The following is a 15,363-nucleotide window of genomic DNA, read 5'->3' as shown; positions in this document are numbered from 1 at the left end:
TTGCCCATTTACTGAAATTCTGCCCCTCCAACAAGACAGTTTTAGAGGGTAAGGAGTGAATCTTGGATTTTTTTTTATTATCAATGCCCAATACGTCTATCTTTATATTACAGAGTAGACACTCTAGATTTTCTTTTCAAATAATTGAGTGAATGAAAGAGGAAATGTCTTTGTCTCTAGCTTCTTATCTCCACCTATGAAAAATAAATAAAAACAAAGCAAAATTCTGCAAAATTTCATATTCACTTCATTAAAGAATCTAGTTTTCTTGAATGACCTTTATTTCACAAACTTTCTCTCTTCCTTCTCTTCCCCCTTTCCTTTCTTGTTCTTCCCCTTCCCCTTCATCCTCCTCCTCCTCTTCTTCTCTTTCTTCTTCTTCCACTTCCACTTCCTCCTCCTCTTCTCCCCCAACAGTTTCACTGTCCCCCACATCTGCACTAAACGGAATGATAAGACCTAACCCTACACAAAATAATATCTTTCGTAGCATTCACGTTGTATGCCACATTCCTGTCTTGTTTTGTATGACTTTTGGTCAGTTCTATTAGCCCCTACAATATTAAAAATATCTTGATGTCTGTCACAACCTAACAGGCCTACATCATGGCTGTGGAAGATAGAAAATATTCAATAAATATTTTTAATATTGACTTTAATTCTGAAATCTATTAGTAAGTTTTTAACTTTTTAGCAATTCTTCCTGATTATAATCTCTCTTACAATTTAATCCTATGATCTGAAGTTCTGGGTTATTTTTTTCCTACATAATATTTTATATTACTCTTTCTTACAGAGCTGCTCACTTTTGGAACACCCTTGTTACATGACCAAGTGTCCAAACCAAATTCCTACTTTTTTACACTATGTCTGTTTTGAGTTTATCTTCTGTATTTTGAATAAAATTGTGCATTTCCACAGCAGAGTGCACTATTTGTGGTGCATTAGCCTTAATTTCTTTCCTCCATGCTAAATTTTACTAATTCACACCACTAACTTTTCCCAAAAATGGATGAAAATCATCACTTCCTAGAAGGCTCATGATCCTTCATCTTCATCTTTACATTCTGCTTTGCTCCATTACATATTTCCTTCATTTGTAATTATATTTTTTAAAGTGTATCAATTCAGACAGTCATTCAAGAGATGTTTATAAAACTTCCACTCTGTGTCAAATATTGTCTGTCTAGGAACTAGGGACCTAGTAATAAAGGAAATAGGAATGGTTATCCTTTTCTGTGTTTTGTATTCTAAGCAAGGGAAACAACTAATCAGTGAACACAGGTTCAGTTAAGAGCTCTGAGTAAAGTAGCACAGGGAAAGTAAAATAGATGATGGGTATTGATGGACACCATTTTTAAACGGTGAGTAGGAAAAGCTACAATGAGAACATGTTACTGGATCGTAGACCTCAGGCAATGGGGCTCCATGCAGAGGAATAATGAGTGCAAAGTCCCTGCAGCAGAAGTATGGTTGGCAGAAACTAACAACAGAGGCAGTGGGGCAGCAGGCAAGTTTAGTGCCAAGAAGGAAGGACCCAAATGAGATCAGTAAGTTAGTGGAGGTCAGAGTGTCAGAGCATGTACAATTCTGTAATTCGCAATAGGGACTTTGATTTTATTCTGGTCAAAATAGGAAACCTTTGGGCTCAGTTCATATTAGTTTGATTGTTGGTAATAAATCTCAGTGCTACTGAAAAGGTTCTTGAAATGGATTATGGTGATGGGTGCAAAATATTGTGAATGTACTTCCTGCCACTGAACTGTACGTAAAAACTGTTAAAATGGTAAATTTTATGGTATGCGTTATTTTACCACAATTTGGAAAAAAAATTTACATGTGCACACTGTGGGCCAGAGTCAGTGCTAAGTGCTGGCAACTATAAGAATACATAGATGACTCAGAGACTCAGAATCTGCTTCAAGAGAATATATTCCAAATATCATAAATGTCAGTACACAATGGAAAGTAGCATAAATCACATTCCAAATGAGAGAGGTAGGGTAGGACCTTGCACGATGTGTTTATGGTTACATTAGTCCAGAGAGATGCTCTCTGAAAGGAAAGGACCTCATGCAAATTAGTTTGACAAATAACGCTTCCTCTACACCACCACAGAAATTCACAGTGTGCACTGGCATATCAAAAGCTGTAACAACAACAACAACAACAACAACAGCAGCAGCAGCAATAAACTTTAAGGAAATCTGTTCAATTGTGTTTAATCTGATGTTGCTAAGCCACTTTGTCACAGGTCCTTTTCCTGCATCACCTCTGGACATCCTGAGGGACTGCCGTTCCGAAGAACCTATGCTTCAGGAGATGAAAAGCTGAGATAGGAAGGAAAGAGTTTGAGGAGAAAGTGAGATCCAAGCTGATTCCTAAAGGAAAGGCGATACTTAGATTAGAGGAAAGAAAGCCCATTCAAAGCAGGACGCATGTAAAATAACGCATTGCAAAATAACTCTCCTGCAACAGGCCTCTTCAAATGCCACTGAGCTGCAGAATTGATGTCCTAAATGTACCTATATAATCATAATTTTGATGACCACTGAGAAACTTCTGAAACATGAACAACACTAAAGGCTGAGATTAATTACTTTGTGGAAATTACCTTAATTCTTTGTCATTATTTTATGGACGACAAAGTTAAGGCCCAGAGAGACTATAACTGACTCAGTCATCTCTGCTTAATCGATGGCAGGGTGTCAGTTTTCTTACTCCAGGGCTAGGACCCTGTTCCATAAAGAAAGAAGTGATGGTCTTTGTATGTCTGCCACAGACACTCTGAAATTAAAGCAAAAAATCAATTCCTATGCAAGATGAAGATTTTAGCATGCACTGGATATGGAAACAGAATAAAATTAAGGAACAACGCAAGCTTCGATTTTAATGAAGCTCATCTTTGTTTCTTTTGCAGATCAAATTTTTGGCTCTCATCTGCACACAGTGTGTGAATGTGAAAATTCCACAGTTCCATGGTTTGTAAAGCAATGCATTGAAGCTGTCGAAAAGCGAGGTGGGTAACTGAATATGCAGCAGTTCTTCTCATTGCTGCACCTTCTGAATAACGGATACTCAAGTTAGCAGCGCTACCCTGTTTGTCTGGGAAGCTGTGCAATTAAAAGTTCACTTTTGTTAATCAGTTAAGAGGATCAAGTTTCTTACTAACTTCAGTGTGTTTCTACAATGGGGACATTAGTAATTCTCACTAATGTTCTTTTTTTTTTAATATTTTGTCTGTCTGACATACTGTTGATTCAATTGCAAACTTCTTGTTTCCAAGCCAGTGTGATAAAACATTCATAAAATATCAGCACTCACAGTGTTAGAACCCTCCTAACATTCATGCTGGTAGATATTGTGCCAGAACAATTTTTGGTAAGCCCCCAACATTACCCAAGTGAAGCAAATAATATTTTTACTTGCAGAAAATGATGCCCCGTCTTCCACATGTTTCTATTCAGTGCAGAGTACAGCTTACTGGTTTTCCTGGAACAATTAACAGGTACACCTCCACTGTTAGGGTGACCTTTCATTCCTCTTCTTCAGCATTCTGTTTTTCCTATGAAATTATTTTATCATGCAGAACAGAGCAAAATAAACCCAATTGACTCATAATTTCTATGCTAGTCTATGGGGTGTTTTTCCTTCAAAGTATGACTTCATTCATTCACTCAAGGTCATTTTTCCTGGAAGATACACATAGTAGATTTAGAATCTTAAAAAATGTATTGTATAAAAATGTGAAACTTCATCACCATCTGTTACAAGTTTACAACATATTCCCAGGATCTAGGGGGATATATATCATGCAAAAGATAGAGGTGTTTGCAGAAAAAAATTATCAGTGAACCCATTCTCCTTTCAACCTCCTCCTTTCTTAAAACAATAGAACCAAAGGGAAAAAATCTTTACCAAGTAATCTGCTAGGAAAAAGCCATTTTAATTCTTTCAATGTTACCTGCCTTTATTATAGAAGCATAATAAAAATGTTCTGCAATTTCTAACTCCTGGAAATTCATACTTTAATTATATGGTAAGGACAGCCTTGGGATCCTATTATTCCCATATCAGTAGGGAATGAGAAAATAACAAAGAGGGAGGAGTGGGTAGGGAATGTGGATATAGACAGTGGCTTTGGGGAAAGCAAATGAACACATCAGAGAGAAGAGCTGAGGGTACTGTGAAATAGTAGAAAACAGTAAATGCAGAATAAACATGAGGTGAGGTGTCTGTGAGGACCGAAGTAAATTGGAATTTAGAGAGAAATGTGTTTTTATTGTGTATTTCAATTTCATTTAATTTTCGAGGAACATATCTTAGGAATAAATATTATTTAATACGTACTTACAGTAAAAATGGATCACTGAGAATATTACAATGTTATTATTTCCAATAGCTGAATTATCATTGTTCCCAGGAAATCTTCATTTGCTTACACATTCTCAGTACTGACTGTGTGAGTACTGTTATATGAGACCAAAAATCCAAATAGGACATTGGGGGAAGCTACATGTAGTAGGATGTGTTCTAATACGAAGAGGAGCTCTATACATCTTGGTTTATGAATTTACCCTAGGCAAACTGAAAAACTCTGCTACATGAAAGGCTTGCAGTGTGCAGATACTATAATACTGTAGAGTAGAAAATGTCTATAAATAGAAATGGAATCTTTTGTTCATTGAATTTTATTGGTGATTTTTAATAAAACAAAACAATGTTTTGCTGATAGTAGCAATCATAGCTGGCATTGTATTTCATTGTCCCAGTGTTTACTCTTAAAATGAATTTGTAGATGCAGCACTAAACAGGCACTAATCACACATATGATTATTAAAATAATTCCTGAGCATTTTAATGAAACTCAAAGACTACAGTTCTGCAAAGCAACTGATAATTCAAAGCACTTTGGCAATATCAGCTTAAAGGAACTCTATGGAAATGTCCAATAAAAATTCAGGAGCACAAGATAAACGTTTCACATCATTGCAAGATTTACAAGTGTGTACTTTTGATTATATTTTTCTATGATCATTTTGTTGGATTAATATTCTTACATTTATACGCCAATTCTGTTTACTCAAAGTGTTGTTTTTACTAAATTCTGGCATACAGTACCTCAGGCCAGAAATAATTTATGTGAATCTAAGTCCAATGTTTATGCAAGCTTCTGATGACATTTTATGCTGGGGTTGGTATTAGGAAGAAGCATATGAAGGTGCCAAGTCTCCCAGCATGGCTGGGACTCAGCGTATCGAGAGCCTCTTTCTAATGGCCAGATCCTCTTGAAGCCAAGACGCTCAAGTGTGGAGTCATGGGAAATGCTTATGGACCAGTTATGGGAAAGGCACTTTTAATGAAAATTGAGTGTTTACTCTCCCAGTCTTAGGAAAATGTCCTTCATTCATTCTCGCTACAGCAGCACACTGGCTATTATTTTTTTTAAAAACAATTGCAAAGATTTCTTTCCTTTTGCTTTTTTCTTGAGATTATTTTCTTTTTTAAAAAAACCATCTATAGGGCCGGGGATGTAGCTCATTGGTGCTGTGCCTGCCTGCCGAGCACAAGGTCCTGAATTTGATCCCCAGTACCAAAAAAATCATCTGTAAAATGTAGTTACATCTTTTAAAATGTTCTTTATACATTTGATTTAAAATGAAGCACTACAAGGTAAATAGATCTTACTATTTATTCAAGTAGTTATTTGTTTCAATGCTTGTGATGACAGAACCAAATTGCTCATTCTTCTGTAGTCTTTATTCACCTCCAGTTAGGTGGTACTAGTTACTTTTTAAATTTTGCATCTCTTAGACTTGCCAGAAGGAAATCTATTCGTGAGCCAAATGTAAAGCCATTTGACAGAGGACTTATTTAGTATGCCTCCTTATCTGGATTTGGTTTCCTTTATTTCTCTATACCACCGGGGTACTCTCCTCCTCACCAGCTAATAGGAGTAGATTAAAGCCCTTTTGGTGGTTTTGAATTGCTTGCATTGAAAATGCACAGGAACCTGGGAGGACAAAGAGTCAAGGAATATGTCATTCTTTAGAGCTCTTCAGGGGCTCCTTCTTCCTGCATTGACTTTATAGTCATAGACCATGGGTAGGAGATATAATAATTAGCCAATGAAAATATCCACTTGTTTCTTTACCAGAAACAATTTCCATGAAAATAATGACTTATTCAGCCTACATTCGATTCATATTTTTTTTGTAAAATGAGATCACTTGACACTTTTATTGAGGATTTTAGAAACAAGAATGTAGAGAGGGGGACATTGTGATATATTCATGCTATGTAAATATAACCAGCGAGAAGTCAAGTTTTCATTATTTTATAGAATACTTTGTGCAGTTTAGGATGATGTCAAATATGTATAGAAATTGCTTACTTAAAAATAAGGCCATTTGTACCTGTTAGAGACAAGAGCCTCATACATGAACTAAAACATATAGTCTAAAGTGGTGTAATAGGTAATAAGACCTTAACTCATAATTCTTTATGTGTAAAACATGCAACTGACTGACTACCATTTTTTAAAGTCCAGTATTCGGAAAGAAGCTTATGGAAAATGGGACACATTTTAAGCAGTCCATGAATATCAGTTGAATGAAGAAGCAGACACCAAGTGTCTGCTTCATCCAGGAAAAAAGTGCCTTCTGAGTCCCTACCATGCATTATGCTACCAAGGAGTTGCAGGAGAGGACAGTAAGTGAACAGACGCGTGCATGAATATAGCCAGACAGACTGCCATAAGTGGTGTGACCGAAGAGAACAGGCACTACGAGAGAGAGTAAGAACCACAGAGATAAAAAGGCGGGAGAATCTGTGTGCTGAGAAAAGGAGATACTAAATTCTGATCATAAACACATACTTTTCTGGTTTTAACCACTTTATTAGCCCTGGAGAAGTTGTGTTGCCCTATTTACTAGGTTATTTTCTTTCTTTCTTTCTTTCTTTTTGGTACCAACGATCGAACTCAGGACCTTGCGCTTTTGAGGCTGGTGACGGTGACAGCATCACTGATCTAAATCCCCGGCACAAGGTTCTTTTCTTGACACATTGTGGCAATGCAATATGCAGAGGAACATGATGTGAGATACAGTACCCTAAGAGACATGTTGTAAATGCAAAACAAGTCTTTCCTATTTTTCTGTTTTGTTGTATTTGTAGTCCAGGGTGGCCTTGACCTTGCTATGTATCACAAGCTAGCTTCAAACTAACCTCTTCCTGCCTCAGTCTCCTGAGTTCTGGGGTTACAGTTAAATAAGAAACATATTTTTCAAATCATATCAGGCTTATCTTTTATTTCTTTTTCTTCTCCTTCTCCTCCTCCTCTTCTTCTTCTTTATTTTTTCCAATGCTAGGAATTGAACCCAGAGTTTCAGGTATGCTAAGCAGGTACTCTACTGCTCAGTTATATTCCCACCCTCTACCCATCACTACCAAACATGTACCTTTCAAAAGACTTCTTTTATAAAATGACTGAGTTAACTAAATGAACCAGTACATTTCTACTTTAAACATCCTTTTGAACATCTCATATGTTTTTGCTTGTTTGAGAATAGGAGTGATTTTTTTAAAAAATTAATAAAACTTAGATTGCCGTTCATCATTTGGAATACAATCTAACAATTCATTCTTCTTTCAAGATTTCCAGTTGTGGCTATCATACCCCCAAACTATTTAACAAATTAAGATGATACTTAGAGATCTGTTGCACAATAATTTGGATATGCATAACACAACTGAACTGCACACTTAAAAATAGTTAAGATAGCAAATTTTATGCTATATGCTCTTCACCACAATTTTAAGAAAGAGATACCATGTTTACCAAATTTAAATGCCAGGCATAAGTACTTCACAGAACACCTTAGCAGATATAATTACCAAGAACTTTGTCCTCTCTGTTTTTTTCCAAAACACAAAAATGCTATGACAAGAATGATATACAAAGTTACATATTTCACTGAGTGCTAAAAGCCACCCTGGGATCCATAACCTTGCTTAAAGTTTTAAGAAAGACCTTTCGTCTTCTTCTGAGAAGGTCCTTAGCCTCAAAAACTTTATCTCTCAACTTGACTTCATAGCAGCTGTTATATTTTTTTGCTGTCGTTTGTTTGACAGGATCCAGTTATAGGTTCCGATGTCTGTTTAAAGAAACAAGGAGGCTGTTGGCTTTAAAATTCCCTCATTGCTTGTGTGATCAGCATTTTCCCAGGCTTTTCTGCATAGTTTGCCAAGCAAAGGGACTGACCTTTTGTAGCAAACACTTTTTCATTTCAAAATGCTCACTTTGATTTTTGTCCCATTTTATACTCATTCCAAACTGTTTACAACCCACTAAAAATGACTGTGAATTATATGTTTGTGTAATGGATTCCTTTTGTGGTCTGAGTGGAATGTTTACTTTGAACAATTAGTTATCTTTGGGTAGATTATAGAAACTTGGGAAAAGCATTGCAAAAATTATTATTATACCTTAACTGTTTCTTTTTTGGTCATTTTTCTGCTGTTACATGGAGTTTGAGAGAATGTCACATTAACAAGGCGATGACATTATAAATAAAATGTATTTAATTGTGTGAATGTTTATTTGGACATGTTTGGTAATATCACAAGAAAGAATCCTTAGACCTCTACTTAGAAGTACATTTACCTAATTTATAAAACTTGATAACACAACATATATATGTATAGATAACATACCTATAACATATATGAATATTTTCTATACATGATTTCCATTTGTATACTGGTTGAGGCATGTCCATGTATGCGTTTATTATCCACTAAGAGGCATGATTATAGTGTAGCTATTACATTGAGGCATATGAAGCTTATAGTTGTTAATGTAGTTTTCCTGCTGCTCTGTTCAGGGACCAGTGTGCCCCTTGGGATCGTACTGAGTACTTTTTTGCAAAAATAGAACTTCATGTTGCCATTTCCCATTGCCTTAGGATCTAGGCCCCTGAAGTGCAGATCCTATTGCCTTCACTAGACAAGCTCTGCTCCCAGCTTTGCTAATTTTATACTGTCATACTTTCCCACTTTGGAATAATCTATTATAGTTGGATCTAGGCACACACGAAAGGCTGATACTTCCACAAAGAATGGGCAATTTGTACTGTTTAGTTTCTGATGAGATTCTTGAAAACTTTTATGATTCTATCTTGTTCCAGGGAGACTTCTGCTTGCTAGTTTTATAAGCAATGAGTGAAAAAAGTAACAAAAGCAAAACAAACTGATAAAAATTGCATGCTCAAAAAAAAAAGCAGGAGTACACGATAAGCACTTTTTCTTTTTCCTCAGAGAATATTTGTGGATTGGACAAAAATGTTTCTGAGGGCAGTGATCTATGCTTCTTTTTTAATGCTTGCATTTTATGCTGAAAGCTAGGCATCCACATGCATTTACATGGAGATGATCTTCAAAGAAACTCCCTGAGAGTTTGCTGTGAATTAATTTAGGGTTTATTTTTCCCTGAGTTTAAATTAAGATCAGTTAAATGCTTTGGTATTTTGTGCTTTATTTTATTTTATTTTGTTTGTTTTGTTTTAATACAGCCACATAGACAGTCACTTTCCTGACAGCAGTAGTGTTGTGCTGGGTCCAAGTTGGATTTGGCTTTTTGGGGCAGTCATGCTGGGGCCTCTGTGTCTGTACGAAAGCCACAGTCAGGGCTGGAGGGGAAGACAAAATCAAAAAAGAGTAAACAGGAAAGAGCCAGGGAGAGTATAAAAGAGAAACCAGGAAAAGACAACCAAAAGAAATCAGAGATGACAAGGTGGAGAGAGGAAAAAAGCTGAGTTTTGCAATTAAGAAAACAAATGTGGATAAAAGGGCACTCATGTGAGGTCTGTAATGAAGAGAAGACAGACTCTTGAGCTATTTGCCATCTCTGCCATAGTTACCTGATACTTGCTTCTCTGTTCCACAGAAATTTATTTTTGCTCGAGAAAATGCTTGAACATCTTGCAGTGAACATTGTACATTGAACTGAATGTTCACTAATCGTTTGCCCTGGTCAAACTAGTCAGTGGATATTCTCACACTTTAGAATCCAGAAGACATAAGAATAAATAATGTCTCTAACCAGATAAAGCACAAGTCTAATTTCTAAACTCCACCCCCATTTTAAAGTTTAGGTTCTTAACATACTTTTCCCTTGGAGTCACTTGGAAAGAAACAGCCAAAATTAAGACCCTAAGCAGTTAGCCTTTTATCATGGAGGATTTAAATAATGCAGCATCTCAACATATCAAGATGCAATACTCTAAAGTACCCTGTGGTGGTGTCATTTACATGATGGGAGTTCTGGATCTGACAGTTTTTCTACTAAAAAGCCCAATATTCAGAAGTTAATAGTTTAATCATAAAAATAATCTTGACTCAAAGCTGGCAGGATGTTTTATTCTGGAAACAAATGTTTACAAAATTTGAAAAAAAAATTAAATGCATTTGGAAAGCTTTCAGGTTTTCAAAAAGCAGAAGCAAAAGAATAATAATAAGGCAGTCAGAAGTTTCCAGATATCTGTTAGCCTAAGTTTCAAAAGTGGACTTGTAGCTCTTCAATAGAAGTTATTTTCAATTTTTGTTGCATAATGTGATCCAATTCATTAAAAACAAATAAATTATCAAAACTTCCACAACATTTTCACTTTGCTTGTGAATTAATTTGTTGTTTATTGATGGGGCAAGAATCTATACATTGGATTAGGCATTTAGTTAGAGCTTGAAAATTTTAAATTACAAAGTCTTAAGTTTATTCAGAAAGCTATAAATGACACTAAAATATTGCACTCTGTTCTGTAATGAATAATGTTCCTTTCAAAGTTTGTAGAAAATAAATGGTCTTTTTTGAGGAATTTTCACACTTAAATGTGTCCAACTTAAATATTAATCATTAACCTATAAACATTCTAGAAGAAATTCAGACTCCAGGTGAGGAAGTTGCACTGGCCTCTGAAATTGTACACAACATATTTTTCCATTCAAGATATTTTATAGTAATATACTTGTCTCCTTAAAAGATTCATGTCTTGGAAATTCTTCTGAATTCTTTATGAGATTATCTTATAATATAATAGGCTATGGAATTAGAAATGCTTTTTTCTTGAGTTAAAAATAGTCTTTTCTAGTTTTATCTATTTTTGCCTAATTTTATACTTTTCAACCACTTCCTATTTTCAGCTAAGAAAAAAAAAGCAAACAGAAAAATTCAAGGGCAAAGCAGTTTGAGAAGAAAAACTGCAAAACCAAAATAGCTCTGAAATGATAATGCTGGAAATGTTCTTGAGGTTATAGAAGACATAGACCCAAGATGTAAAAACATACTCTGTTTAAGCAAAAGAATGCTGAAGTTTAGAATGAAAGCATAACTTACAGAGAAAAAGTGTTTAAATATTACCTTTAGTATACTGTGTGCTCTTTCACACACAGGCCAACTTCTTACACAGTACCAGATATGATGGATTCTCAACAAATTGTGAATAAATTGGTAAAATATATTCAACATTTCTAAAATCTCCACTGGAAAGTAGTGAGCCATTGCTATGCCTGCATGTGGTTGAAACTTTAAAAAGATCAGTGACCAACTATTGTTGGATAAGGGAAACTGCATGATATGCAGAGAAGTCTATGATTTATGTATCTGTTCTTTAACATTTAAGTCCACTTGTGATGAGTGTGTATTATATTGTTCAATGGCGTCTCGTTCTTTTCATCAGTGCTCAGCTATGCTAAACAATTGAAGTTAGGTTGCTTTAAAGATTTTATTTTCATCAATTTTTGGATATTCCATTAAAGTTAACCATCCAGCAGCTACTAAAATATCAATTCTCTACTCATTTTCACCAGAGGAAATCATATCCCATTAGGCATTGTTTCAACACCAGCAGACTGCTGTTTTTAATCAAGTAATTGAGTGGTAACTGTGACTTATAATTGACACTTCTGAGAATGGTCATGCATAGGCTTGGTTCCCATAACCACACAGAAAGTTGAGCCCGACATCTTTTTCTCTTATTTGGAGCTGGAATGTCATGTTAGTGATATTCTTTATTAGGTTACTTTCCGTGAATATCTCACCTTCTTGATTCAGTGTTTGTCTTCTATATTCTTACCAGGACATTTTTATTTTGATGACAATTTTTTGAGTTGAAAAAGTCAGTTAAAGAATTTGAAATAGGAAATACACGATCAATACTCAGATTTATCAATGTGAAGCTAATGAAGACAGAATATCAATACCCTAAATTCTGATGAGGGTTATTGATTTTATTTTCTCCAAATTTACTTCATAGAGGAAGAAAGTTAGCATCTGCTGAAACTATGAAAAACTCTGTGAAGACTTTGAATAAACCTATGTCAGTAAAATTGGACCTTTATCTTTTTTGTTTTAAAAATTATGCTTTTCTTATTATGTTTTACACTTTTGATGGTCAGTGCTAACTCTTTAGTCTCCTACCAAGCAGTGGAACACCTCATAGACAGAATTGTGATCCCCAAGCAAGCGCTTTCCTTCTGTGCTGAGGGTGGACATTTGGACATATATTTGAAGTTAAATAGCCTGATATTGACATCCATGTGTTGGCCTGGAATATGACAGCATGAGGAACCTGAATTTCCTCTAGATTCAATTCTTTTTATTTATTTTTTTTGTACCGAGGCTCAAACTTGGGTCCTTGCATTTGCGCAGCAGGCAGCAAAACCACTGAGCTAAATACCTGGCCTGGATTCAATTCTTTTTTTTTTTGGTACCAGGGATGAAACTCGGGTCCTTGAGCTTGCGAGGCAGGCAGGGGAACCACTGAGCTAAATCCCCAGCCCATCCATTCTTAACACTCCATCCTACTCACTCTCTCAGGGTGATTTCTATCACAGCTAAGCGTCAGTGATCCTTTCAATGACTGATGGGCTACAGAGTTCCCATATGTGAAAAACTCCTCACGCTGTTCTTTTGTTGTTGTTTCTCCAGTCAGACCTATGGTCTAGGTACTATTTTTTAACTTTCTTTGGCAACTCAAACTCTACTTTTTCAAACTGAAGTCATCATTTTCCATTGCTTTCCTTCTCCTTTATCTCTTAACTCAGCCTGTGGCATCACAACCTATTTTTCCCTGCACTTTCTCAGTCCCTGATTGGGCCTTGATAGTTCCATTCGAAATGAACTTCCTAATGAGGACATTGCATTTGCTCTCATTTTGCCCAGGCCACTCTCCTCGATGCTACCTAAATAATCTCTCTTAAATATAAACAGTATTATGTTATTTCTTCTTAGAATCCTCCAGTGGTTCTTTTTTCTCATCAGAATAAACAAAGTTCCACACTAATTATCTGGTTAAAAGGATAAGTGCATGACCTCTGACTACCATCCAGCTTCATAGCCTCATAAGCTGCTTACTGTACTCTGGGAAAACCAACGACATGAAAATTTCCAAAGGCCTTTATTTCTTCCGTGTACTATTTCCTTTCCTTAGAAGCCCTCTCCCAGACTATACAGTTGCCATCCTCTTGAGAATAACACATCTCTTTGCTTTCTCTAAGGAAATTTCTCTGACTCATTCCACGAACTCCCTTCCATGATCTTTCAGACATCATGATGGCCTCCCTTCACAGTGCTCCAGGGCAGTTTGCTTTCCTTAAGATGGCCCATCCTGTCTGAGACCGTAGTGGCTGCTTTCATTTTTTTCCAGAATGTAGGTCCTCAAGTTTAGAAATCGTGTCTGCTTCATCTCTGTCTTTACAGTGTTTAGCATGTCATATTTGGCATACAGAAGAGTCTGAATTCATAATGGGTGATTAAACAGATGAAAAGATGGATATTATCAAGATGACTATTTATCATCCTTAGAGAATTAAATCCTGTGAACTGAAGATTCATTGACCTGCTAAAAGACATAGTGATTAAATATCTCTTCAAACATAATGTATGATCATATTATCCAAAAGGAAGTGAAACTACTTTAAAAGTCAAAGTAATATTTTAATTGCCTTTATTTGTTCATCTTTTTTGCAATGTGGCATGATGTGTATCTAAATTTTTGTGATACTGCATAGTAGCAATAGTCTCTTCTAGGATAGGGCAGAAATAATGACTCTAATATCCAGTACAGGTTTCAGACAAAACATAGTTTCTCATCCCTAATAAGGTGATACAAATCTCTCCACAAAGTGTTAAATTGATTCATAAACCTTAGAGACTCAACTAACTAAAGCAAAATTTGATGTTTTTGAGACATCAGTGCACAAAAATAGCACTATCATCTTTCTAGTTCAAAAAAGTATGTTTTTAATATATGAACCTCTAGGCATAGTGCCTATATCCCTGTAAGATTGTATATAATTTTTCCTATTATCACTCCCTAGGTCTCTTTCACCATCACTGCGTTCCAGGCATGTACCATCCACTGAATGGCCATGTTTCTGATTATCTTTTCCCAAATGTATTAGCTTGCATTATTTAAGGGCTGAATCTCATTTTATTATTTCCTGCTCGTATTTCTAAACTCCTTAGTCCATTTGTATGATTCTTTTGTCTTCACAGATGTCCACAGTTCCTCCCAATTTAGTATCATCAGCAAATTTAATTAATGCTCTGTTTACCTCTCCTTCTAATGAAACCAGTGTCTTGCTTCATTTCATCATACAAAGTAAAAATGTATTGGCAATAAAACAGTCCAAAGAAATGTTCCCTGTAGGAGGGGAAGTTAAGGATACAGTGAAGAACCATGTGGTGAGCAGTGGACAGTGCAGCGGGGTGGTGAGCTAGTCTGCTATTGCCCTGAAGCAAAGCCTTCCTCGCAGAGACTATGCCTTGGCACTTTGCCTGGGTTGCTGTCTGGGTGTGTGTGCGAGTGCATGTATATACATGTATGTGTGTGTGGTCTACTCTAGAAGGTAGCTTTATTACCTTAATTGAGGGCTTTTTAACTAAAGATATGTTCATGTATATATAAAAAGCATAGTTAAAGCCATAAATATGCATGTAATTATTTATATAGTAAAATGGAAGTTAGTAATATTTAATGTAGATCAATCCTAAATCTGGGTACATATACTTGGGCATATACATATAGGTTTTCTATCATTTTCAGTGTACTTTTTCTAGCATTCACAGCAATCTAAAGTTTTATCTTAGTCCTTAACTTGATAAGTGTTTTAAAATCCAAACTAACCCTTGAATTTAAATCAAATTTCTTAGAGTAGATTTATAAGATAAGGTAGTAGGCGGAGCTCAGTGGTGCCTCTGCCTGCCTTGCAAGCACAAGGACAGGAGTTTGATCCTCCCCTTACAAAAAAAAAAAAAAAGAAGAAGAAGATAAGGTAATAGGTAATAAAGGCAATACCTTTATA

General features: G+C 35.8%; 1 protein-coding gene across 2 annotated transcripts in view; it reads left to right on the top strand.

Moving 5' to 3' along the window:
- Arhgap15 (Rho GTPase activating protein 15) overlaps window positions 1–15,363 on the top strand; it is a 609,508-nt gene that overhangs the window by 370,384 nt on the left and 223,761 nt on the right. For both annotated transcript variants that reach the window (XM_021237176.2, XM_021237181.2), the window contains one exon: window positions 2,921–3,019. In XM_021237176.2, coding sequence (XP_021092835.1) covers window positions 2,921–3,019 — 99 coding nt within the window. The remainder of the gene's footprint in view (window positions 1–2,920; window positions 3,020–15,363) is intronic.

Source organism: Heterocephalus glaber, unplaced genomic scaffold (assembly GCF_053883595.1).
Source record: "Heterocephalus glaber isolate CG9 unplaced genomic scaffold, H.glaber_assembly_v1.0 deba00000347, whole genome shotgun sequence".
In the NCBI taxonomy this organism is placed as follows: domain Eukaryota; kingdom Metazoa; phylum Chordata; class Mammalia; order Rodentia; family Bathyergidae; genus Heterocephalus; species Heterocephalus glaber.
The sequence above is the reverse complement of the archived record's forward strand: the minus strand, read 5'-3'. Positions and strand labels throughout refer to the sequence as shown.